Raw genomic sequence first — 27,959 nt, forward strand, 5'->3', positions numbered from 1 at the left:
ATATGTAAATTGAGTATTCAAATCCTCACTGAGTTGCTTATGATATTCCATAAGCTACAGTCTTACAAGCCTGGACAAGATATTTCTCACTGTCTAGAGCTCACAAAGGTGTGGAATCCAATCAAAACATAACCCTTGGATGAGATTGCACCGACACTTCTTAATAGTGCAGTAAGGATGTCTCATATACTATTCCCTTAGTGGTTTTATCCATCTTCTATTGTTTGGCCTCCTGAGCCTCATGGCATTTTTTCTTAGGCCTTCTGTGTTTGGTTGGTTGCTGACTGTAAACTTGTTCCTGTTTTACTAGCTTCAGTCCTTGAAATCTTTTTCTGCCATCAGAGTAAACAGACTAGCTGTAACCTATTACTCCATTTGGACGGCTTGAATAACAAGTCTTCTCTGTTTCTTCATAGGCATTCGACCTCCGATCATGAATGGGCCCATGCACCCACGCCCTTTGGTAGCGTTGCTGGATGGCAGGGATTGTACAGTAGAAATGCCTATTCTTAAGGATGTAGCCACAGTGGCATTTTGTGATGCTCAGTCTACACAAGAAATTCACGAAAAGGTAATATTTAGAGGTATAATTAAAGTGTTTCAGAAAATGCGAATATTTTCGTGATTATGAACAGATACAGTGTTGTGTTATCTATGACAATGTGTTCAGCAGTTGCATTTTTGTTAATGGTTGGTTACCTGAGTGAGTTACTGATAGTTTCCAGTAAGTAATGAAACATGATGATGAAACAAGGATCAAAATGTCTGTGTTGATGTATGCTTTTGTGCGGTATATCTTTGGCTGGATGTTGTCCATGTGCTTATCTACAGAATTGGATTCATGGAGAGAGTAACCTCTGGGAAAATTCTATTTCTAATTATTATTACATGATATTTTGAAATGCTGCTTGGAAACACTGTTGCTCAGCCTTCAGCTGTAAAGCCAAATCTCAGCATTGGATTGGCTGTGTAAAGAGCTTTCTCTGTTTAGCCAAGGAATTGTGCAAATTGGGTAAGAAGTCCTCATGCACTGAGAATGACACTGCAGAAGAGTTTCAAAACAAATGCTAACCCAACATTTATTTAGAAAAATGATTTAAAAATGTATTCTATTTGTGTGTTATTCCAGAAGTTCCCATCCTTCCTGGTGGTTTGGAAGCGATAAAACAAGTAGTGGTTCTTAACGTTGTCAAAGGTTTTCTCATTTTCTTAGAGGGATACCCATTTTTTGTGATGATAGCCAAGGGAGCCAGCTGGCCCGTACACCTCCATTTTCCTCTTCAGAGACTTCTTTCAGCGAGAAGGCCTCGTGTCTGCCCCAGATCCTTGCTGCTGTCTAGACAGCAGTAGAACCTTTTCACATCCGTATTTCTGGAGAGGTAGAATTAATTTTGGTGAAGTTTTTGGCTAGCAGAGTAAGCCTGGAATGCCAAAGACTCCTTCACCTGATAAAGGATCAAACCAGGCCTGACAGCTTCGATGGAGGCAAAAATGTAATAAATATGACAGCGAAGGAGGGCAATCAGGGGGCCCTTCCAAGGGAGTTTATTTTCTTCTTCTCCAGCAAAGATCCCTGACAGACAAGTACAGATCCAAGTATTAGCTTAAAGGCTTGTTGGGTAAGTGCCTGGGTGGTGTTGGCTGTTGTGCGTGCGTGCTGCTGAGCGGCATTTCGGGTGTTAAGGAGTTGTCAACTGAACCAAATTGCACCAGTGTTCTTGTTTCTCTATGGATGCTTTGTTAGACTTGGCCTGCGCTAATTGTAGCAGCTCTTGGGTTTGTGACAGGTTTGCAGAAGCTTTTCACTATTTTGAATTCATAACTGGTTTAATTGTTTGCTACCTATTACAAGAACATGAAAAGTAAACGTTGTTAAACATTTTAAAGTCTCTGTATATGATGAAAGATGTAATCTTTTCTTTGATTACTTTCTTACAAAGCCAACTACTTGCAAATAATATGAATATTAACTTCCCTTCTGTTATCAAGTGAATAAATCTCTCTTTCTGTATTCCATTTCATGTCAGCATCTTCCTGGTGAGGCCCCATCAACCAACTACTCACCTTGTTATTTCTTAAGAAAAATATTTTTATTCTGAAAAAAGAAAATTTTCGATGTTAAAACTTTCAAAAATTTGTAAGTGGTGGGGTTTTTTTCTTGGGTGTGTTTTTCTTTTTTAAACAATGAAGAGGAGACTACAGAGCTGTATGCTGTATCAACACAGCAAACTAGAGCTCCCAGTTCCCATGTCAGGAGAACACAAGAGATGACTCCCCTCATGATGAAGCCCTTTGTGTAGTTCCTTGGTGGATATCTATGCAGGCTTTCAAGTTTCCTGTCTCACCCTTCTGCCTCACTCCCCACACAGGAATAAGCTGTTGTCAGAACAATAGTAAAGAATGTTTGGGTTTTTTTATTATTTAAGGTTGTTTTCTGCCGCATCAGAACTGGCTTAATGTCACTACCTTGTTTTGTTCAAATGCATTTTAAATAGAATAAAATTCTAATGTGAACAGGAAGATGGGAAAAAATAAAATTGTTCCTACTAGGAAATAATCTGCATTCCAAACACCCTTTTTTCCAGTTCATTAGTTCTTTCTCACAGGATAGTCAAAACTATTCTTTTTAGATTTTTCTTTAATTATAAGCTAGATTCAAAGTTGGCAATATTATAGTTCTGATCACATGCCTTTTTTAAATGTATTTATACTGTCATATAGAAGACTATCTTTACAGTGGATGGTCAGTGGGATAGCATAAACTCAGAACTTGAACTTCTATTTTGTTATGGCATTCAGTTTTGAAACAGTAAGGTTTTACCAAAACCTAATGCAAATTTCAACCTTCTCTTTAACATCTGTTGAAAAAGACCAGTGTGTTTGCTGTGTGTACAACTAAGACTACTCAATATTGTGACAGTGAATGAGAACCTAAAAGTGACTAACGAGAGAACAAAGTGAAGTGAAAACTTTTGTCGTTGGTAATTGGAGATGCACAGAAATGGATAGTGTTTTTTTAAAAAAACCACAAAAGAGTAACTTTCATTTGTAAGGGTCAAAGACAGTAATAATATAAGCATGATATTTTACTTTTTTCATTTAAATATTTAACACAAGCTTTTTCCTCCCAGTTCTCTTATCTTTTTATATATCAACAATTAAAATGTGATATAATGCTTTATTTATGTCTACTTCTTTTTAATCATGTTTAATCTTACTGTTCTATCTCACGCCATTGTCAGAAGACTAATTTGTGAAATAGCTGGTTTCTATTTACGAGGACTAAGTAAAACATGGAGAGTAAGTTTATAGTAATTTAATAATATAAATGCTGTTTCACTTTTTTAGTAGATAATAGCAGTCTTCAGGTGAACACTATAATATTGGTAACAGTACCACCTGGATAGTCCTCTGCTTTGCTTACTGAGATCAACATCACTTGCTGCTGATGCGTAGAGACTGGGGAATTCCTCTGTGACATGAATGCCTTGCCTTAGAAACACTCAATATTTTCTGTTATCAGTGGGGTGTAGCAAATGAACTTTTCAGATCTGAAACTTTTCAGTGTGTGTGTCTCAAGTTGTGTGGCTTTGGGAAAGCTACAGTAACTGAAACTTAATGAGTAACACAGGTAGTCTGTTCTGGATCCTCAGAGTGTGTGTGGGTATACTAAAGCTTGGATCTTTTGCCTTTTATTATACCAGAATAAGTCATTCTCAATGAGTTCAGTAAGGTGTCTGGAAAAGGTATTTTCACTAGCAACCAGTACACTACCATAATACAAATTTTCACTTGTCTGAAGGGCAACATAATCCTAAAATACTTGGGTTTGCAAAGTACCACTGTTCTGCCAGTTAATAAATCTCTGCGACAAAAATCACAAGCCTTAATTCTTTATCATATTGTTGTATTACTGCAATGTAGACTTAAGAGACCAGTTTTACTGTTTGCTTCCATGTGAGAAGTATTCACCTCCCCTGTTCATCTGCATTTTCCATGGCTATTTTCCACACATCTTTAAGAGCTGTAGTACAGAAACATCTGTATTTTAGTTAAGCTTGTATAATACCTTATTTGTGAATGGTGCCTCACTAAATATAAAATTGTTTTCAGGAAAAGTTTTAAAATTAGAAGTTGCATATTTAAAGCAGTGTGTAAAATGTTCATGTATTTGAGTACACATCCCTGGCCATACTAAATGATGTTGTCCTGTTAATTAAAATACAGATTTTGATGGATGTTAATTTGCAAAAGGCCGTTCCCTGTTGTGAAAAAAGAGATGACTGAAAATCAAGAAAAGGTTTAGTGTTGAGAAGAGCTTGCTGAAAGCCAAAGGTGAAATTTAGTTTTTTCTTTCATGTATTTCCCGTCTCTTAAGAAGAGATGCTGAATGTAATAGGGTAGCAGATCCAGGTACATCTCGTCTGAAGTTGCAGCAGGCAGGCCAAAGACTGGGAAATTTAGGGGGGGGGTTGAAAGAGGTCATGGGCATTGTTTGACACAGGCAGATGGGTGGCTGTAGATGAGTGTAATGGGGGGGGGGGAAAAAGGCATGAACTGAGAATCGGATGAGGAGGAGAGGAGTAAAGGCTGCAAGGGGGTGGCTGGGAAAGTCGGAGTGAGTATAAACTCAGCTTGTGCCATGGTGGAGCCAGGGTGTGAGGAGTTAGCGGTAGAAGAATAAACATCTTGGAATCCAGAGAAGGTGTTTCTGCTGGTGATGACACATTTTCAGGGACAGGATAATGGTTTAAAATACTGTATACGCAGCATTTTAAGATGGCTAGACAGCAAAGGAAGAGGAGTGGAAAAGGGGAATTCGTAGTAGCTTGTGAGGCAGATACCAGCAAAGCACAATCTAGATGTTTTTTCACAGAGAAGCAAGGAGACTGAGAAATTTTAATACATACAGAAAGGAGGATTTGAATACTGTTTGTATACATGGTCAAAAGCAGGACGTTAGCAAATACTGCTATACCTCACTGTGTATGCTAATTAAAGTTTTCTCAAAATTGGGTAATGCCTGTGTTGTACTTCTGTAGCAATTTCCTTATGCCAAAGAGTTCATTTGTCATTCACTTTTTATGGCGGAGGAAATTAAAGTATGGAAAATCAGTAACTTGTTTAAGGTAACAAGTAAAGAATAATGTGTATTAGAACTCTGCTTCATCTCAGGTCAAAGCATTCATTTCCCGTGACGCTGCTTTGGAAGGCAAGTTGGATGGCGAAGATATATTTCCTTCCCCTGAAAAACAGACTTCCAGTGCTTAGGTGAATACTGACATTTACTGAGAGTGACCCGAGGTTTTGAAATAACTTTGTAGTTTGAGGATGCTTATTACACTTCTGCAGAAATTACTCATGTATAAGGTTTTACTGATCACCCCCCCGGGTTTTCCCGAAAAAAAGTGGTTTGTTTTCAAGCCAGTCTGAAAGGCTGCAATATGTTTATGCTTTGATTCCTAAGTTCTGTCCGGGTTCTTTCCAGTTCCTAAGAAGTCCAGGGCTTCCTGGCTTCTACTGTATATTTGGTAACATGGAGTGTGCTCTGTAGCTCCAAAGGGCTAAATGTAAACATAATATGCAAGGTCTGGTAATAGCAGAGACCAAATGAAGTGATCCTTGCATACCTGATTGAAAAAAGTCAGGAAGAACAGCTCATTAGGAATGATCTTTAAAGCAAAATGTATGTGCTGGAAAGGAGTCAAGAGTGAGCTTGAAGCTGTGTACATTTTCACATTCTCTTTTTCTGTAATTATGTGGTTTCCTACATCTTGTCTCAAATCGGCTAGAAGAAAAAAATGGATGTGTTTTGACTGGATTTACTGCTTCATGCAGATACCCTGTTCACCAGAACATCAGAGAGGATAGAATACTCTGTTGGAAGTGGGATAATTGTAAACCTATGCTTCAGCCTTACAAGTGACTTAACTAAGTTAGAATGCATCAGATCTCTTGAATCCTGTTATAAAAGCACAAAATAAAATCATCTTCACAGGGATATGGACTACATGTCCGTATTTTTAGTTAAAGTGTAAAAGCTGAAGTTCCTATTCGACAGTATAGGACTTGAAATTTTTCAATTGCACTTTTACATAGGAATTAAATGTAGAAATATTTCCAGTCATTACAGTATTATCTAAGACTGTATCAAAGAAGAGCTGAAGAGCTTTCATGGTGTGACAAATGTTTTGATACTGGTACAAACAAATCCAAGAGTGGTACTGTTGTACAGCTGAATCTTTGATTTGTTCGTATTATGTCAATGGTTAAGTAAGATAATTCTTCCAGCTTCAGATGCTTCTTTGTTTAGCAGCAGAGCTACAATCTTGCATTTGTACCATCAGCGCTGTTTATATTCACGATGCAGTTTTCCATCAAAATTAAATCCTCAAAGAATGTAGATTGAAAGGAAACTGCCTTGTTCTAAACAGTAATGTATATTTGGGTATAAGTTGTCATTTAGCAGCTCATTCAAAACATCATAAATTTACTGAAACTGTTTGAATGAGCCTCAGATCAGATTTTGTATGAAAGACTTTGAAAAAATTAACAAAAGGAAACCCTAAAATTTTTTGTTACACTTCATTATACAGCAAAGTAGTTAACATACAGCTATCACAGTAAAGATGTATGCAAAATCGGTGTTTGTATTCAGTGACCCTTCTGCCAACATTTGTCAGATTTGCCGCTGGCAATATTACAGGTCAAGTGCAGCATTACAGGAAGGGGCAGGCTGCCAGGGTCTCCTCTGAACTAAGACCCTTTAAAAAGCAGGAGTGGAAGTGCTGCTGTGCCTAGGACACAGCATGTATCGGTCTCACAGACAGGTTAGAGTCTAATATAGTTGGTTATCAACAAGCTTTTTACTTCATTTCCCAGTGCCAGGTTTTACTAAGGCTCATTGGGACTTGAAAATTTCTGGTGATTATTAACAGGTTTTTGGAGGCAGAGTTGCATGGGTTGATGCATTGTCATCAGTGACTTTCATGACATAATGATCCTTTGGTATAGATGTTCAATCCATTGTAATGTCTGATAGACTTGTACTGAAATGGAACACGATTCAGCCTGATTAATAGAACATACAAGTTAACACACAGAACTCCTAGTAAAAACAAATATTTTTTTCATTATTTAGTTATTTGTCATTTTATTTAGTAAAAGTGTTTTCAGAGTCTGTATTCTGAAGTTGACTTCTGTCATTAAACTGCGTAGAATTGTCAGTAAATCCTGCGTTTGAAAGACTGGCTTCAATAGAGTTTTTTAAAAGAGTTTGCTATAGACTATGTGGGTTATATATATAGTTGTGTGTGTATTTGTATGTATATGTTTTTCAGTGTATTTCTAGTCTTTTTAAAATATACTATTATCATATATGTTGTGTGTGTATATATGTAGTTTATACAGTGTGTGGATATATAGATTTTTAGAGAGTGTTTTCAGGAGCTTGCAAGTAAGTTTTGTTTATATTTGTGGAAAATGTTTATACTTAAGTACAGTATAAACTTAAGTATTAGTATTTAGGGTCTACACAAGACAGTATCCCGGCTGAAGAAAGAGTGTATCATGAAATGGGTAGGTTACTGACAGCACCACAGATCATAGGAACCTAACATCGAGCTGATAGTCTCGTGAAGTAGAACAGGAACCTCTCAAGAGCAGCACAGACTAGCAGAGTTTCGGAGTCCTACTAAATACTGTTTGAGCACACTGGCTTTTCTTTTTAGTGTTAACGGCATTAGTATCACATGGACCCTTTGTGATGTTGTAGTGGGGCTTTGAGAGCAGCTACATGTGTGCTGAAGCCTTCCACCTATGTGGCAAGCTATTAATTATAAATTTGACATGCAGCTGCTTTTTGCAAGTCAAACAATGCAGGCCTGCTCAGTTTAGGTAAAGTACATTTCCCCCCCCCCAATATGGAAAATATCTCAAGTCTGTTGGTGACACTGGAACACTTTTTTTTTTTTGAGATGACACATCAAACTCCAAGTCCCAAGAAATGCAATACCCTGTAGTTTCTGGAACCAGATGAAATATAGCACTTCCTAGTGATGATTTTCTAGAAGTCCTTTTAAAAAATTATGATATATTGTCATATTAAATACGTAACTTATAAAAATGTTCTGTCTATGCATTAAAGTAGTTTGGCATTTTACATACTGGGTTATGTTTCTGTACTCTAGATTTGATCCACAATCCTCTAGGTCAGTCTCTCATAGTAAAATCTAGTAGTGTGTCTTCAGATGAAACAAAGAAGAGGAGGCTGTTCTGTTCTTAGCATGTTATATATTTATGTTTTTTTTGGTAAAAGTAAAGATGCTAAGAGCTCTTCCCCAAATAATATGAGGCATGTGTGTTGCATGTGCGATGTTTGGCACGATGACTAAAATAGCCAGGTGCTGAAATAAGGTGAAAAAACAGATAGGAAGATGTTTAAAAAGGATTTCAACCTTCGGCATCCAATACTTGAGATTCGTTGTATTCTTTGAGATAGAAGTATGTCCTACTACAGTGTCATGTGTTCTCAAAGTGCCTTGGAGATGGTGGCATGTTGTTAAAGCAGAGTAGTCATTTTGAGGCTGAAGAACAGCAAAGGCCTGTCCAAGCAGTTGTGGTTGGAAAGGATGTCAGTTCACTGAAGAGGGTGAGCAGTGTGCTGTAGCTTCGTCTGGAAGTAAGTCTGAAGGTGTAGAAGTTATGCAGATGGGCTACATAATCCTTTGGTAACAAAAGGAAGCCAACTCATGTCCTGTGTTTCAACTTTTATCTCAGATCCTTTCTTCTTGAAAAGCACAGCTGCAGTCTGATGAACGCAGGAGCGGCTGTTGAAGGTACGCAGCCATCTCTGCTTGTTCTCTACCAGATTTTGCCTGTTGTCTTTCCTCATGGGAAACCATGAAGGAGTATTGTCTGACTGCCACATACTTGCGCTGATCTGAAATTTCGTTAAATATGTATCTTAGTCAAGTTGATACTTCTGTAATAAAATTGTTATACTAGAATTTGGTGAATGTTGTATCAAATGCATTATGGAAAACGAAAAAAACCCCACAGTATCTCTCATGCATCCACCCCTGGGCGTGCTTCTGTAAGTGATCAGTAAATTACTCCTATGCAGAGTTACTTTTTCTAAAGATTATTTCACTTTCCAGAACTGTTTACATTTATACTGGATTTCAGTTTCATGTGTTGCACTTAGTTCAAGTTTTGATTTTACTCATTGACAAGCTTGTCAAACTTCCTTGTGTGCATTTAGTGTATGTAATGACTAAGAATATAATTGATACAAATAATTCCAACATACAGAAACTGTCACTAATAATTTTTTTTAATCTGTAAGTGGCATTATTAACATTGCTCAATGCTAAATGTTTCTAACTTCAGAATTTCTGCTGTTGTTTTCTGCCTTTTGGCGTACTTCAATCACATGGCCAGTTGCAAAAAGCAGTAAGATAATTTAATTCTCAAATTAATGTGAAATAATACAGAGTCACAGAAGATTACATTTTTGGCAGTGCATTTCCTTGGTAGCTGGTCCATAATCCTAGGAGAGACTCAAATACTAAAAAGAAATTCTGGAAGATTTGTCATTTGCATCTATTCCATATCCCATATGATGGGTAAGAACTGCCCGAGGAAATGGCTAGTGTCAGCATTAAGCCATAGCTGAGAAATATTTTTCCTTTTATTGAACACATTCCTAAGCTTCCGAATACTTTTCCATCTCTTCCTAGTGCCAAGACATAACCTAAACAGACCCAAAAATGTAGCGTAATGGGTCCAGGCTGGCTCTCTGAGTCCAAATTACAGTCTTGACTGGCTGAGTTAATAAAATATGCATGATTATGAAGTGAAAGGCTGCTTCCCAAATGAAACACTGATTCTAAAACACAAATGTCTGAGCCAGTTCAGCTGTCTTTTAGCCCCTATTTAATGCAGTCCTTAAAGTAGTGGCAGCTCTCTGCACGCACAGAAACACACCACTGGCCTTGGCCAGTCTTGGAGAGGAGGGAAGGAAGGGTCTTGGCTGTCACGGGCCTTAGGTGGGTCCTCGTAAGCTCTAAGCTACTTAAGATTTTGCGCTTCTGAGAACTAAACAGAGGATGTTTTCTGCTGCGTCACGACCATCTAGAGCAACCCTGGAAGGGGGTGGAGGAAATGTCTGTGATAAAATACAGAATGGAGGACCTGGCTAATTGGAGAGGACCGGGATATGAAGAACTTGAGGCTTGAAGTTACAAATGCTGTAACTCAGAGAAAGAAGTCCTACTAATAAACTTGAGGAGTGCTTCAGGGAGAAGGATTCAGATTTATGCATTGGATGAAGCTGGTAGCGTGATGGTAGCCATGCAGAAACGCTACATGTCATGTGAGACTTTGTTAGGAGAGATTTCCAGTACGTGCACTGCTGCTGACAGTGTTGGTGTAGTGCTGGGGAGGGAGACCTCCAGTAGCACTCTGGGTGCTGTTGTGGTCACCCACAGAAGACTTGAGATTAGACTTGTATGAGGACAGTGGAGAAGTGTTAGACTTGATCAAAGGGGTAGAAGGGCATTATCCTAAATGAGACTAGAAGGACTAGGCTTGTGAAGTCTAGCCAGACAAATGCTGAGAGGGGATATGATCGTTGTCTATAAATACATTTGGATTGTAAACACGAGAGAGAGAAAGTGCGGTTTAAGCAAATGGCCAACACTGGCGCCAGAACAAATGGATACAAGCTGGGCTGTGAATATATTGAGGCTGGAAATGAGAAGAAATTTCCATATTGTTGGAGCTGTGAGATTTTTAGAACCATTTTCTCTTAGGAATTAATGGGACAAAAAATAACCTAAGGGCATTTTCTGTGGGCACTCAGGTTATAAGAGGGAGTATGTCTTGTGTAGACTTCCCCAGGCACGGGCTTTGACTTGGTCCATACCAGCTGTAATGTCACTGTAGAAGTGAAACCAATAAACTGTTTGGGGCTTTTTTAATCCTACGGAACAGCTCAAGGAAACACGTTCTGATGAGCGCAGTCTCTCTCATTGGTGACTGCTAGATGCAATCTCCAAAGGACTATTTTGGACCATTAAAATCAAGGAGTTTTGTGTGTGTATAATCGTTTATAAGATCAGAGCCTACAGCTGTTCTTTGAATTATGTTGTAGCCGCATTCTTTAAGGATGTGTAACTTCCAATTTTTTTCAGTTCTTACTCTTCCAAGTAAATCTGAATTCTGCTCAAAGGATTCTGGTCTTCATCTGACTTAGAACTGGGGTTACCAATCCAGAAACACCTGTTGCAATAACATAAATCATTTTGTGAAGTATTCAGTAAGAAGCGTTTTTCTTTAATTTTTATGGAGTTTGTTTTTGTTTTCTTTTGAAATTTTTATTCGTGTATTTTAAATTTAAAAACTAGTCCTGCAGATCTTGGTTTGCAATAGTTGTAATCCCCTGTGTGTGAGACTCTGTTTTGCTGCAGTAGGTTATTTTACATGATTTATGTTGATTATTGTTACTGATCTTGCGTCACAGGAACCTCTTGAAGTCATCACAGCTAGCGTAGATGTTGAAGTGATTTGTTGCATGTTTTGTGTCTCGTAGAACTATTAGGGTATTAGGTAGCGCATTGAAGGGGGAACCACAGAGAAATGTGTTGAAGAAGTGAAATTGTCCAGTTTGCCTATAAAGAGAGGAGAACATTTTCTGCTTTCTGAACAATGAGGTGTGTGGGGTGCAGTGTCACTGCTTGTTTGGTAGCAGAATTTGAAACTGCTAGACTTTCTTCCCCTTCTCCACACCCCTTTCTCTTAACCTTTCTTGAGGTTGGATGCACTCTAACATAATTTGAAAGATACTCAGACCTTTCAGATGCTCTCAATTTATTTTCAGTCTTTTGGCACACTCTTCCTCAAGTCTTTTTTTTTCTTTTGCAACATTTTTGCTTTGGTACAGTTTCTTAGAGGTGCTCTTTTTTCTGGATAGTGTCTAATTTGGCATCTCAGTTATACCAATTTACATGATACCCAGTTTTCCATCCGTGAGAGCTTAGACAATTGCAGTGTCAATAAACTAAGGGAGAAACACTTTGTTCTTATGTATGAATTGACAGATTTCGGTCTCTGTTGTCTAAGGGTTTAGTAACGATTACTGAATGTTTTCTGTTCAGGTCTGAAGTGGTTTAATAGGGTGGTGAATGCCTGTACCACTGTGTGTATGGTGAAGAGATATTGCTCTGTGACTCCATTCAAAACTGAATGTCAGCTGCTTAAGCATAAAAATAGTTACTGTTTAAAGTGAGCGCTTGTTCCCGTGGTGGGTTTCATCTGCGTGTGCTGATGCAGTCCAGTGATGCTTGTACTTAGGGTCCCATATTGCAGAGCATCTCCTGTGAAATGAGAAGAGTGTTCCCTCTTAGTAACAACACTAATATAGGTCACTTAGTTCTCCTAAAGCTAATGTCATCAGGCTAGAGGGATGCATCAGATGAAAAAGACTAACAAGAGGCTGGAAGACATTTGGAGAAATAACCTTTAAAACAAAAGACCTGGATTTAATGCTTTTACAGTCTTTTTATACCTGAAAGTATCTATATGTGATTAAGCTGAGATCCGATGAAAGAAAAAAAATAAGTATTTTTTTCTTCCGTTTTATTTATAGGTACTAAATGAAGCAGTGGGTGCACTGATGTATCACACTATCACTTTAACACGAGAAGACCTGGAGAAATTTAAAGCACTTCGAATAATTGTCCGAATTGGCAGTGGTTTTGATAATATTGACATCAAATCTGCTGGAGATTTAGGTATGACTATTAAAGACGTTATTTTACATCTTATGCTTGCCTCCAGAAATCTTGATAGCATCTAAGTCTTTGCATTAATGTTTTCTGTATAATTTATACAACATAGTATGTAAGCTGTATAATTTTCTCATCAAAGTGTTTAAAAATCATTATGGAGATACTAGCATTAGTTAATTAAGTGGTAATATTAACAGCTTTGTGACAGGATGACAATCTGCCTGTTCAGTATAAATCCAAGGAATAAGGCCATAATTTTTCATCTCTTTCTTTTTTTTACCCCAATTGTATATCTTAACTACTACTGCTGTAATCCAATCACAAAATAGAATTCCATCAGCATGGCACACTACTTCTGTTTGAATAAAAAATGACATCATTATCAACTGTCTGAGACTTATTTATGATGCATGAGATTTAGTACTAAAGCACTCCATAAAATAGAAATACCGATTTTATAGGGGAATCAGTTATTGCTACTTCAGAATAAATTCAGATACTGGAACTATGAAGAGATGAGACTTAGTGTTTCACTGTAAAAAAGCAACAGTCTCATTTGTACTTTTCTTACTTTAGAATAAACCATCTCTTATCTATAATCTACAGGTCAAACTACCACTCGGAATAAATGTCTACATTTTCTTTGTTTCTTTTCTAAGATTAAAGTGACCAAATATGCTTGTTTCCCATTATGTTCTGGGAAGATCTTGAAAACATTTACTTGAATGTGACAGTGCTTAGTCCTAGTAATAACCCCACTGACACAGTGAGGAGCTGTAATATGGTGTGTTTATCAGTAAATGATAGTAAAATAATCACCTGTTTCTAATGGCAGTGAAGTTTGCACAGCAGGCAGAGGCTAGCAGCTTCTTTGTGAGTTTCTATAAAGAACAGAGCAGGTCTGAAAGCATGCAAAGCTGTGTTCTTATGTACGGCAACTAGCGCTGAAGTTAGGCGTGTGCATTGTGAGCACCAGAAAACGTATATACGTGTGTATATATATGTAGAGATTGGCCTGGGGTAAAATACTAGATGAAAAGCCAAAGCATAGGTTGCAGATCAAAGGCCCCGACCAGTCAGGAGTCCGATTTGTGCAGACAGTCTCTGATAAGGGGAAAGTCTTTGCAGGTTTGTTGGCTGTTTCTGCAACTCTCCATGCTGGATTGTAACCCAAGCTTATAATTTAAATGCATCCACCTAATTCTTCAAGCCAGAGTGCATCAGATTTGGGAAATTCTCATTCGTGTGAAATGCTAAATGGCCACATTCCTAATCATTCTGTTCCTATAATGTGATTAGACCGAGTTATGCAGTTAGGATCCATCCTGTTTGTGCAGTCCACCGTTTACAAAATACAATTGTCCACTCTGTCAAAATCCAGTAAATGCTGGAAGACTTAACGGTGTAAAATCTTTGATCCCACTACTGGGACAAATCACTTTCCATTTGTTGAACTAGTACAAATAATATACATCTCAAGGAGGTAACATGAGAGTTGATTGCTCTTTGTGTCAGAAAGCTCTGATTCACTCTTGAAATACAGTGTAGAGTTAGACTATAACATCTGATGTATTCCTGAACTTCCATAGCAACTTTTGGAGTTATTTTTCAAAGAGCTGGCTCGTGGGATTGTTAGCAGCTTTTCCTGTTATTATTTTTACGTTAGCTTTTTTTACTTTTCTTAACACTGTGAAAACATACGTTTCTTGGATAAAATCTTTAAGATCTGGTCTGCTTTTTCTCCACTTTATCAATTGCTGACTAGAAAATACGTGCAAGTTGTGAGTGTAGCTGGATGCAAGTGAGGTGGGATCAAGGGTGAATCCCGTTGGCTCCTGTGTTTTTCAGCATTGAACCTATGCACGAGATCACTGAGAGGGGTGGGAAAAGGGAAAGGGAGTGTAGAAGCAGTGGATATGAGATAAGACAGAAGAGTGTGCTACCCTTTCCCAGAATTTAGGAGAGAAATTATATGACTTTTCTCCACCAAACTTCCTAAGGAAACCTATTAGGGAGGAAGGTGTAAGGTGACTTCACTTCCTTATTTTTCTTCCCAGATATTACATATAACTTAAGCTCCTTCTAGAGCATTGTTTTGTTGATGCAAGCTATCAGGAGACATACTTGTTAAATTTGTTTTGCCTAAACAAAACCTCCATTTTTGCTCCATGAAAAAAGACTTTCTGTATGAATAAATGCAGCTGTTTAATATGATGCACTTAAAAAGATGTTACTTTTCAGTCTTGTACTTTTCTTCCCACTTGCGCTTTTTTCCCCATTTTAAAAAAACGGTGAGTTTCATACTAGCATTGATATTAACAGGATGCCAAGATTAATATTCCAGCAAATGATACTGGTTTATCTTTGTGTAAGTCTAAGAGCAGTGACTCAGCAGACACTATATCTCTACAGCAGAGAAAAAAAAATAGTTCTGCAGGTTCCTTATGTTGGTTTTCACTGATCTAAAGAAAGCTGTAAAAAAAGTGCTGGGCAGCAGAGTGAAGGCATTTGCATGTAAAACATAGATAAATATGGTATGAGCTTATTATTTTTCAGATTATTGTTATTACTATTATTGAGGAGAATGTTGTTTTTCTTCCTTGCTTCCTAAGATATACTGCTGTGAGCTGAGGGCTCACTGAATATTTATTTATGTAAAAACCCAAACAACTACATAGTGAAAACAGTATTAGGGTGTTTTTTGGTATACAAAACACTTTTCTCCACCATGAAATTATACTGTGTACTGTTTGTGATCTCAGTCAGCAGAACTGAGAGACAAACATTTGTGGGAGCTGATGATTAGAGGGAGAACATGTAGTAAATAGAATGAATGAAGAGAGACAAGTCAAAAAGGACACAAACTTTTTCAAGTAAACATTTTGCTTAACTGCTGTACATTGAGTACTAGAAGGTAAAAAGCAGAATGGGATAACTTGCATGCAATTACAATCGCTTGTTGCCTGAACTGGTTTTTGAAGTAAGAAGGGGAATATTGTGAGTCCTGAACCAGTTCACCTTCCACAGTTGTCTGTGGAAGTCTGTAACAGTCTTCTAGCTTCTTGATGCTATGCCGTTTTCAACTAGTAACTTTTCAGCTATTGGGAACATGGATTTAATTTTGCATTATCTTTACATGCCGTGCAAAAGTAGATTTTGTATTTCCATTGACAATTAGATGGGTTATCTCTTTAATTTGAGGGATCAGGAAAGGACTTGGATTCTGTTTGTCGTAATTCTACAAACCCGTGTGCAACACAAAACAAATTGTCCCTCCCTGTGTCATGATTACCCATACATGAATTGGAAATACTTATAGCCATGCTGTGAGGGCTTTATAAGAGTTGCTGTCATTATAAATTATTTTGTCTCTTTTATAGCTTGTATAGATAGCTTTTGGGAGGATATCTGCTCAGTGATGGAGAGCTAACTCATGCAATTAATTCTGAACAATGATCGTTGACTGCACAGTGGAGAGCAAGGCAGATTTCTCTTTGCTGTTCAAAACACCTAACTTGGTGGGCATGTAACACGCTTACCAAGACTTGTGTTCTAAACTACCTGACTTCTTTAGTACTTTCCTTCTGTGGTTTCAGTGGTCTGTTTGCCTTAGTTTGCAAACACAATACATAGTAATAATAAATGAGGGGAAAAAATATGTTTGCACATACTAATCAACTACTATGTCAAGTATTCTGTCTGCCATTATAGTCAGAAACTTAGTACTTGTGCAAACCTGGTGTTGCAATACCTCTACATTTAAACATCATACTCCTGAATTGCTGTTAAGTGGGAAAAAGTAAGAAACATTTGGCAACTGGTATCCTTTCCCCCCATTCTTTGCAGGGATCGCAGTGTGTAATGTGCCAGCTGCCTCGGTAGAAGAAACAGCAGATTCTACCATGTGCCACATTCTGAACCTGTACAGGCGAACCACCTGGCTTCATCAGGCTTTGCGAGAAGGCACGAGAGTACAGAGTGTTGAACAGATTCGGGAAGTGGCTTCTGGAGCTGCCAGGATCAGAGGGGAGACCTTGGGCATTATTGGATTAGGTATGTTGGCTTGGAGAGGTGGTTTAATAATCCTTGCCTTTCATTGCTTTAAAAAAATTATGAAGATTTGAGCTATAAAAATGGAACACTTAGTTCACTGCTTTCCGTGTCAAGCATTCTGTATAATACCACTTCATTCCTGGTGTTTATACCCCCTTACACCTCATCATTTCCTTGACACAACTTTTTTTGTTGCTGATACTCTCTCAATTCTTTGTGTTTCGGTACATCTTTCTGCTGCTGTATTGCCTGCTGTCAGGCACACTGGTTGTAAGAGAAGGAGACACCATCACTTCCCTTTTCCAGGACAACGATCCTGCTACTTCAACCCAGTGTCACATGTATATATTGTATTTCTTGTCCATTTTCATATCTGGGTCTGTTTGTGCTGTTTTCCTTTTACTGTTCTTAAAATATCTGAAAATATCTGTCTTTGCTGCAGTACCAGTGTGCAGAGCAGTTATTTCATATATTTGGTTGAGCTGCATCTGAATTTGTATTTCGGCTCACATGAGAAGAAGAATATATGGAAGAAAGTTTGAAATGTTTCCAGACCTAATAAAATCACCTAGTTACCTCTCTGAATGGCCCTAAATGTGTTTCAGCATCTAACAGATGGACAGGCTTGCTTGAGATGAATTAATTACTGTCTGTTACAGAAATGAGAAGAAAAACAAGCAAGTCAGTTTCTATATAAAAATTATTCAGTCATGTGCTCGTCTTATCAAAGATCTGATAGATTGTGGATGTAACTGCTGTGGTATTCATCCACAGGAATTAATAATGTGAATTTGACAACAAGGCATCATACTTAAACGACTGTTCCTGTTCCACATTGCTGTCAAATAACTCGAGCCACAAACTCTTGCTTTTAGAAGCTGAAAATAGCCTGTCATTATATCGTGCTCATTTAATGAGTATGCAAGGCAGCAAAAATATCTTCACAGTCAAGGAATTGTCTTCAAAATACAACTTTCAAGAAGTTAGTTATGGAGTTGCTTTCTCAAATGTATACCCCTGTAGTTATATACCTCATTTAAACGCACAGTCATTATTGCACTCACAGTCATAGTATCTGTACATAAATAGTAGACAATCGCCTGCAGTGTTTTAAAAATGGAAAAGCATACCTAGTTTTTGAAACTTAAGCCTTGGCCTACATGCTATGTGCATATTTGCTGGAGGTATCTATCCTGTTGGCATTGCCTTTTTTATATTGCACAAATTCCAGACTGAGATGAGAAAAAAAAGTCATTATTTACTTAAGTGGATTTTGAGCATGTTGGTTTTGTTGTGAAGGATTGAAAAGTGAAACAAATGGATAATCAGATTGCCAATATGTGTGTAAAGCTAAGTAAAAAGCTAGTTTTTTGTTTTATTTTTAAAAAGCAAGCCTTTTGTGTGCATGAAGGCTAGTAAAATCTGATTTTAAACGTACACATCTGTTACAGTTATTAACCAGTAATTTTCCCTAGCCTTTTATTGTTCCTATTTCTTTTCTTACAATAGAATATTCACAATTTCAAGGAAAATTAAGTTTTAAAGGCAGTTTTGAAAGCTTGCACTGTTTCTTTTTGTGCATATATGTGGATAGGCGCAACATTTTGATTCTGACCTGTTCTAACAAACTTCTGTGTAGGTGTGTATTAATGAAGAATAAAAATGTAGCCTTAGAAGATATGGAAATAGGGCTGTACTAGACTTTACATTTGAGCGCTTCAGGCACTTAGGCTGTTACATAAGCTCTTTTTTATTGCAGATCACTGCAGGAGGCTACCTGTCTCTAGTTTTAGACTAAAATGTGTATTTACAACCACTTTCAACAGACTGATGCTGTTAGGTTATGTTTCCCTACTAGTGGCCTCTTCCCACATCTGTAGTTCAGCCTCAATTATTGTTTTATTATTTAGACATGTCAATGTCAGAAGTGATGAACCACTAAGAGGCTATGAAGTGAATGTATTGCACACAAACCAAATGATTTTCATCACCTGTTACTAAGTCCTTCATCTTTCTCTAATTCTGTGTAGTATTGCTGTTTTCTGTCCTTTCTCGTTAATGTGCATCTGAGCTCAACTTACATCTCAACCACAGCTATGTTTTTCTATTCTTCTCTTAAACTTCTGGTCTCTTCAGCAGTGGATTGCTTAAATTTTTCACTGTGCTGCTGCAACAGCTAAGTCAAGACCTTCTTCACATCTGTTTCTGGGCTTTTCTCTTATTTTGCCAAAGAAATACCCTAGCTCTTGCCTGTCTCTGTGCTAGGGAATGACTATGTGTCGTGGTTTAACCCCAGCTGGCAACTAAGCACCCCGCAGCTGCTCTCCCTCCCACCCCGGTGGCATGGGGGAGAGGATCATGAAGGTAAAAGTGAGAAAACTCATGGGTTGAGATAAGAACAGTTTAATAATGGAAATATAATAACACTAATAACGATGATGATGAGGATGATGTAATGAAAGGGAAAATCACGAAGAGAGGGGACTAAAACCCAGGACAGACAAGTGATGCAAGTTAAAACAATTGCTCACCACCAGTTGGCTGATGCCCAAGCAGCAACCCCCCTCCCAGCCTCCCCCCTAGTTTTATTGCTGAGCATGATGTCATATGGTATGGAATATCCCTTTGGTCAGTTGAGGTCATCTGTCCCGACTGTGTCCCTTCCCAGCTTCTTGTGCAGCCCTGACCTCCTTACTGGTGGGGTGGGGTGAGAGGCAAAAAAGGCCTTGACTGTGTGAGCACTGCTCAGCAAGAACAAAAACATGCCTGTGTTATCAACACAAATCCAAAACGCAGCCCCATACAAGCTACTATGAAGAAAATTACCAGGACAGTATCCACCCCTTATTCCATACCATTTACATCATGCTCAGGTGCCACACTATCCAATACAACCTCATTCCCATAACGTGCAATGCAAATCATGGATTATTTTCACTCAGGATTAAATCACCTTGAGGTATACATTGGACTCCCCCATCCTTCTGCATTACCCACCAAGTGCACCCAGGTCCTTGAGCAAAAACAGTCCCACAAATAGATTTACCTTTTCCTGAGGAAGGAATAATCCACTGTTTTATCCAGCAAGTTCCTTGTGTGTGCTATGGGGATCTTACCTCCTTCCACAGTGCGCTGATTGGGCAGCTGGCAGATCCTCTAGTGTTGGCTAGCCAAGTGGCTCTGTGCTTGAATGCCCCCGTGCCCATTGCTCTCAGTGTAGTTTTTAACAGTCCATTGTATCGTTCAATTTTCCCAGAGGCTGGTGCTTGATGGGCGATTGGATACACGCAGTCAATGCCATGCTCCTTGGCCCAGGTGTTTATGAGGTTGTTTCAGAAATGAGTCCTGTTGTCCAATTCAGTTCGTTCAGGAGTGCTGTGTCGCCATAAAATGTGCTTTTCAACACCCAGGACAGTGGCGTGGGTCACAGGGTATGTTCCAACCATCCAGTAATCATTGTCACCATTGTAAGCACATGCTGCTTGCCATGGTGGGTTCGTGGTAATGTGACATAATCGATCTGCCAGGCTTCCTCAGAGTGATATTTCAGCCATCGTCCTCTATACCAAAAAGGCTTTAACCACTTAGCTTGTTCGATTATGGTGCACGTTAAACATTCATGGATAACCTGTACAATGGCATTAGTAGTCAAGTCCACCCCTCGATCACACGCCCATTTGTATGTTACATCCCTTCCTAAATGTCCTGATGTGCCATGGGCCGATCGAGCTATGAGTAGCTCATGCTTATATTCACAATACAGTTCCACCTGGGCCACTTCAGTTTTAGCAGCCTGGTTCACCTGCTCGTTGTTCTGATGTTTTTCAGTGGCCCAGCTCTTGGGTATGTGAGCATCTATGTGACGTACTTTTTCAACCAGGTTCTTTACCCAAGCAGCAATATCTTGCCATAATTCTGCTGCCTGGATGGATTTGCCTCTGCTCTGCCAGTTGCTCTGCTTCCATTGCTGTAGCCAGCCCCACAGAGCATTTGCCACCATCCATGAGTCCGTGTAAAGTATTGGCCATTTTTCTCCTTCAGTAATATCTAAAGCCAGCTGGATGGCTTACATGTCTGCAAACTGACTTGATTCACCTTGTCCCTCAGCAGTGTAGGATTCCACGCAGCAGCTTTCCACCTTTAATGTTTTCCCACTATATGACAGGATCCATCTGGAAACAGGGCATATTGCTTTTCATTTTCTGCTAAGTTATTACACAGAGGGCCTCTTCAGCATGAGTCACCTCCTCTGGACACACTCCGAAGTTTCGGCCCTCTGGCCAGTCCATGATCACTTCCAGAATTCCTGGGTGACTGGAGTTTCCCATTTGAGCCCATTGCGTTATCAGTGCGACCCGCTTACTCCGTGTAGCATCGGTTGCATCATGCATAGATGCAAACTCCGTTTGAACATCCAGCCCAGCGCAGGCAGTCAAGGTGCCAAAAGGAGCTGTGCTTCAGTACCAACTACTTCTGAAGCGGCTCAAATTCCTTCATATGCTGTTAATATTTCTTTCTCAGTTGGAGTGTCACAGGTTTCAGATGCAGTATATGCCCAGCTCCAAAACCCTAGAGGTCGACCTCAAGTCTCTCCAGGCGCTTTCTGCCAGAGGCTCTATGTGGGGCTGTTATCCCTGACTGAGGTGTAAAGCATGTTTTTCACATCTTGTCCTGTCCAGACTGGCCCATGTGCTATTGCACGAACCATCTCCCCTTTAATTTGTTCAAAGGCTTGCTGCTGCTCAGGGCCCCGCTCAAAGTCTCTCTTCTTCTGGGTCACTCGATAGAGAGGCCATACGATCAGACTGTAACCTGGAATATGCATTCTCCAAAAACCCATGACAGCTTGTGTTTCTTTTTTGTTCATTGGTGGAGATGTAGCTGTTACTTCATTGATCACATCCATTGGGATATGACGATGCCCATCTTGCCATTTTTGTAATTTTCCAGGATGGATGCCTTTTGGCTGTTGTTTTTCCTTGCAGGTCCTGTACCTGAGCTTCTAGTCTCCAGGTAGATTCACCATCCCACTTCCTCATGTCCTTCCCCTGGTCACATAGGAAGAACCACAGGATTGCATGTGGTGTGTGCCACCAGTACCCTCTCCCTTGAACAGAAAAAGGCTGAGACTTAATATCTGAGGCCTTGGAGTGCGTGAGGAAGACCTACCCTCTCGGCTTGCTTGCACATTTTTGGGGTCATTCTGTCCACAGCCAAGACACGGGCCCATGTGGAGGAAGTGAGATTATCTTTGTGTTCTCTGAGTTGTCTGGCCAGTTCATCTAAAGTTGGTGCCTCTGTGTCTGTCCAGCTCATTATTGCCAGGGTGTGGTTGTATGACATTGGTGCATTCTGTACAAACTTTTGCCACATGGACCACGTGCACCAGATTTCATGCGGGTCTTTGGATGCCTAGTTGTCACCCAGGTTGTTACAGATCACCTCCAACATGGTAATTCCCTCAGATACTGGATACCTCCCTTAATGTATGTCCATTTGCTTCTGGAATTGGCACGTTCTTCCTTGAAGGGAACTGTCCTTTGCACTTGTCAGGAGTCGCTGCCAAAGACTGATGACTCCTGCTTTTTTTCCAGTCCCTTTGTCAATGGCCTTATCCTTAGCAAGGGATCCCAGCTGCCAGGGCTTCCTTATGCTCTAACTCCTGACTGCTGGCCACTAGCACAGCATCGGAGTAACCAGCTGGGAATTAGCTCACCTGGTTGACAGCTGAAATCTTTTCACATATCATGCAGCTCACATAGGGATAGGGATTGGGTGGTTTCTGTTTCATTGATGATTTCAGTCTTTTCCTGTTCTTGTGACTGCTCTGCTGCAGAACATGCTGCCTCTTCTGATTCTTTCTCCTGCTCCCTCTTAGGAGAAGCTTCTTCAACCCCGACTTCCGCTTCCATTGTTTCTTTTTAGTTGTAGGGGTGACTGATAAGCATCTGGTTTAGCCATAGTGTCTGTTGGTTTGTTTTTCCTCTCATCTCCCTGAGGGTGCTGCATAATAGGGAGCAGTGCTGGTAGATGCTGACCAGGGCCCAGCACAGTGCGGTAAGTTGTGTCTCTTTGGAATAGCCTTGGTATTTTTTTTCCCAAACATTCTGTAACTTCATCAGGATCCTGTAGTTGTTCAGCAGTAAAGGTCAAGACCATTGGAGGTGACAAGTTCTCTCAATACCTGCCTGTATTCTCCCACATGCCATGCTGCCCACTACCATACTCTCATGGAGCCTGGGTCATATTCCTAAATTGCTTGTTAACCTTAGACAAAACCAAAGCAATATTCCTACGAAATACCAATAAAAGTATTTTAACTACCCAAGGATATTCAAGATACTGAGAAGTTATTGTAAGAAGGGAAAAAACATTACAGGAGAAGGTAGTGAAGGTGCCATTCTGTTATTTCCTCCACAAAAAACCTCTCAGAGGAAGATGTGTAATTGTTAATTGTCTCTGTGAGATGGTACCCAAAGTACAGTAATGGCTTCAGTACAGGGCCCAAATACCAGATTAAGCTCAAGGTCAGTGTTTTAATAACAAATCTCCCAGGCAAAACATCACGGATCACTACAGAGCACAGCAAACTGCAAAGGCCAACACCAATCTTTAACATGTACAGCAAAAAAAAGAGCATGGTGCAGATCAGATAAACTAGTATCGAGAACAGATGAATCAATACCGTGACCCGCAACTGTTAACAGATACAAATCCCTTCTAATGTGCTCTGGTCAATCTATTACTGTCTCCAACCCTTCAGGCCCCTCATTGGGTGCCAAAAAGGACTGTTGTGGTTTAACCTCAGCTGGGCGCTGAGGACCATGCAGCTGCTCACTCACAGCCACCCCCAGCAGGATGGGGGGAAGAGAATTGGAAGCGTAAAAGTGAGAAAACTCGTGGATTGAGATAAGAACAGTTTAATAATTGAAATAATAAAAATAATGATGATACTACTATTAATAGTAATAATAAATCTGTAATGAAAGGGAAAAATCACAGAGAGAGGGGACTAAAACTCAAGAAAGATGAGTGATGCAAATGAAAATGGTTGCTCACCACCAACCAACCGATGCCCCGTGTCCCCACCCAACTTCTTGTGCACTCCCAGCCTACTCGCTGGTGCGGTGCGGTGAGAAGGAGAAAAGGCCTTGACTCTGTGTAAGCACTGCTCCGCAGTAACAAAAACATCCCTGTGTTATCAGTACTGTTTCCAGCACAAATCCAAAACACAGCCCCATACTAGCTACTATGAAGAAAATTAACTCTACCCCAGCCAAAACCAGCACACTATGTCATTCCCTCCAAAGCTTCAGCTACTCACTTCCTTATCCACTGGTCTAGCCAAGTTTTGTGACTCACTTGCTTTTTTCTTTCCGTCGCCCACTCTTTTCTTTGCATCCTCTCATGCATATTCCTGCTTTGACACTTGGTCTGTCCTGCTTAATCCTGTTACTCTATGCTCCTCCGTTAAAGTCAACCCCATCTCTCATCCTCTGCTTGTATTGAGCTTGAAGATAAGCAGAGACTCAACAGCATAATGCCTCCTCGTGCTTGTTGGATACCATCCGTCATTGTTTTGTTGTTTGGTTAGCCTCTGAGCTCCTTAGGGCAGAGCCTGTGTTTCTCTCTGTCTTTATGAAGTGTGTGATTCTTTGAGCCTTACATAAATAATAATATCACATCACTAAACAGCTGTCTTTGTCACTTCTAATCTTTATTACTATCCAATGTCCTATATTTCAAGTGATGCATCATGAGCTTGTATAGTAAGCCCTGCATTGAAAAAAAAAAACATTACCTTTTCACCTTCTATCTAGACATTTTAGGGTTTTTTTTTAAAGAAGAATATTTATGAGCAGCAGCAGCATGTAAGTACTTGGATGAATAGATAGCTGGACCTGGTTCTGCTGTAATGATAATTTTACAGCAGTGAAGTCACACTCCCTTCCCCTTCCTTCCCAGTTACAAATGCTGATGACTAATAGCTAATGCATTTCCTCACTCAGGAGAGGTGAAATTCCTCCAGATAGATTTGTCTCCACATCATAATGAATGTCATCACTCAGTTTGTCTTTCCTACCTGCTATATTCTCTCAACAGGCCTATGGTCCTGACGAGATATTGGCCAAAGTACTGATTTACATTATCAGACAATATTAAGGCTTAAGAGTTGGGTTGTACTAGCACACAATAAATGATGTACCCTTAGCAGTGCTACTAGCTCTCTTAATGTGCTCAGCAGGAAATGTAGCAAAATGGCACTCTCCACATTTCAGACTTCTCCAAGAGGGACAAAAAATTACCCAGACTCTCCATTACTGTTGCATAGACAGGAGAGAGCTGCTAAGTGACCGCACTTATTCTTTCCATGGAAGTTTGCGAGCAGGTCATCAACGTTTCCAGGGTATCGGGGGCATTTTATAAAACTTTGCAGTACCAGCATAGGATGCTCATTCTTTGCCCAAGGGCTGGATGGGGGTCATTGACAACTGCAGGTACCATACCGTTACACTCAAAGCAGGTCATTGGCAAGGTCAAGGTCAGAGACACCTACAAACGGGAAGACTTGGGGGGAGTAGATGAGTCAGACTGTAACAGGAGACCCAGGTGTCTTTGATGAGTCTCTCCACGCTTCTGGTGTCACTGAAATGATACAGGGGAGAAATGATGCGGAGAAAAGATGGGCTTTGCTCGGGCTTTATATAAATCTCTTATTTCTAAAATAGGCTTTTCCTGCTTTCTGCTTTTTTTTGCAACTGTATACAACATGCATTTTCTGCATTCTTCCCCCACTACCAACCGAGACATTAAATTGATATTCTGAACTTAGAATTTGCCTTCCCTGGAAGCAGACATGAATATTCATAGTGATTGTATATGCTTTTAAGATAGAGTTGTCCTGAAGGTGGGATGCTTTGTATGCTCTTCTGTTATTCTTGATAAGCTGCGGTAGGTTTGGAGCCTCCCCTCAGACCCAGGAGAGTTTTGTAGAAGTTCTTCAGGAAAGCAAAAAACGGTCATAAACTTGTGGTTTTACTATATTGTCAGACTGTTGTTTAAAAAGGAATTGGCAAATTATGGGTGTCCGTCTATGTATTTGTCTAACGACTGAGACTAAATATGAATTACCATTGCGGAAGAGTTTTATCCCATAAAATAATTGTAATAGGACAATTCTGGCTGTAAGGACATGCATGTGATTCCCAAGTGTTTCAAGAAGGAAACTTTGTGCACATTGAAGAAGTCTTTGGTTTATTAGCCTGGTTGCAATGAATGGAAAGTGTAGCTTTAACTGGAGAGTCTGTTTTAAGAGATTTCACTGTCGTGAATCCCCTCAGGTACTAGTGTTGTAAAAGAGTGTAAAAAAGAACAGATGACAGTGTTGCATGTGAAAATGAATGGAGCTGGAGTAATAGCAATGTGCCTCCTTTAAAAAAAAAAATATGTTTACAGTTGTGTGACTGATTCCTTGAACTGTGAACATGCCAAACTTTGAAAATAATACAGTGTTTGTGCTGAAAATTGTCTAATTCAAGTTTATAAAAAAACAGCTTGAAAAGCAAACAAATAACATGTATGCAAGTATTGAAATAAAAGATTTTGAAGAGTATTTTAACTCGGAGTCCTCAAAGAAAAGCAGACAGCCCCCATCAGATTGACATACTGTTTAATATTCCAAGCACATCTGTAACTAAGCACTGCAGAATTGCTGTGTTCAGGTTAAATGATCAACAAAAAACCTTTCTTCCTGCAGCTTCTTAAGTTTATTCAAAGAGAAACTGAAAAGCGGAGGGAAATCCCTTCAAGCACAATTGGCAAGAGACGGGATTTCCCTGTGTTAATTTGATGCTTTTTTGAACAAACTCAGATGTTACAAAAGAAAACTTTTTTTAAAAAATGAGACGATTATTATGGTGTGTCTAGTGATGCTTTTGAAATGTCTTTATCTAACATTTGTAATACTCTAATGTGAGTATCTAGGTTTTAGTCTTCTAACCAGGAAAGTGTGTTAGTTCTCGTTCTTCAAAATACCCTTGCTCACTAGATGTGCTCACTCCCTTTTTTCCCCTCTGTGTTTTACTGGTAGCGTGTCAAAGGGAAATGCACACCTCCTGATACATGTGGCATGAAGTCATGCCCAAACAGCAATTTTAGTCACAACTCTGAAATACAGCAGTAAGGAAAGTGGAACAGAGAAAAGCCAAGGTCAATGCGAATGCCAAATGGTACCGTGCTTTTCTTGACTAGGTCCCATATGATGGACTGTGTTTACTCATCATTTAGATAGATGGATACAAGATTTTTGGAGCCTAAGATGATAGGATTCTTGTAGGCATTTTAATGCTGAAAGGATGTTATTCCAAATGAAAGAAAATACTAGCTCAAAAAGGAGATTTCAAAAAGGAGATCTCTCCCTGCATTGAGAACGGTTGAGCTTCAGATTAAACAAATTATCTTTTATTGCATCCATTTCTGAGGATTAATTTTACAGCTTTTTATTAAAGCCAGCTGATCCAATATGGGTAAGAGTACGGCCTTGGCAGGATGGATTCACAAGCAGCGATGTTTTACCGTAAACAGGCCCAGCAGGCAAACCTTTGTATTACACAGATTACTGCAGATTAGGTGACATCTTCTGGCATTTCAGATCTTCGGTTGCAAAAGGTGCAAACCTCCGGCTTTGTTTTGAACAAGGCAGTGTGAAACAGCCCAGATGTAACACTTCTGATCTTAGTGATGATTTCGAGTGGGATGGGAGCCGCCTCTTTTTTTATCCTCTTCCAGTTGCTGTATGAAACGGTGTGATTTGATACAAGCATTTGCGATAGGAAGGAGGAGGCTACCTTGCACTGGCAGCTTCATATCTGTTCTCATGGCATGTTTATCTTGTTCTAGGGCGTGTTGGGCAAGCAGTAGCGCTACGTGCCAAAGCCTTTGGCTTCAGTGTAATTTTCTATGACCCATACCTCTCGGATGGCATGGAGCGTGCTCTGGGACTGCAGCGGGTGAGCACTTTGCAGGATCTGCTGTTCCACAGTGACTGTGTTACCCTGCACTGCAACTTGAATGAACACAATCATCATCTTATTAATGACTTCACCATAAAGCAGG

At 39.6% G+C, this 27,959-nt stretch overlaps 1 protein-coding gene across 6 annotated transcripts in view; it reads left to right on the top strand.

Moving 5' to 3' along the window:
* Positions 1-27,959, top strand: part of CTBP1 (C-terminal binding protein 1) — a gene marked incomplete at both ends in the record, with an annotated part of 196,199 nt that overhangs the window by 152,588 nt on the left and 15,652 nt on the right. For 5 of the 6 annotated variants that reach the window (XM_081999169.1, XM_081999170.1, XM_081999171.1 and 2 more), the window contains 4 exons: positions 417-571; positions 12,650-12,794; positions 16,638-16,844; positions 27,744-27,958. In XM_081999169.1, coding sequence (XP_081855295.1) covers positions 417-571; positions 12,650-12,794; positions 16,638-16,844; positions 27,744-27,958 — 722 coding nt within the window. The remainder of the gene's footprint in view (positions 1-416; positions 572-12,649; positions 12,795-16,637; positions 16,845-27,743; position 27,959) is intronic. The other variant, XM_081999174.1, reaches the window with a different exon arrangement.

Source organism: Phaethon aethereus (genome assembly GCF_964289735.1).
Source record: "Phaethon aethereus genome assembly, chromosome: 4".
NCBI classification, from domain to species: domain Eukaryota; kingdom Metazoa; phylum Chordata; class Aves; order Phaethontiformes; family Phaethontidae; genus Phaethon; species Phaethon aethereus.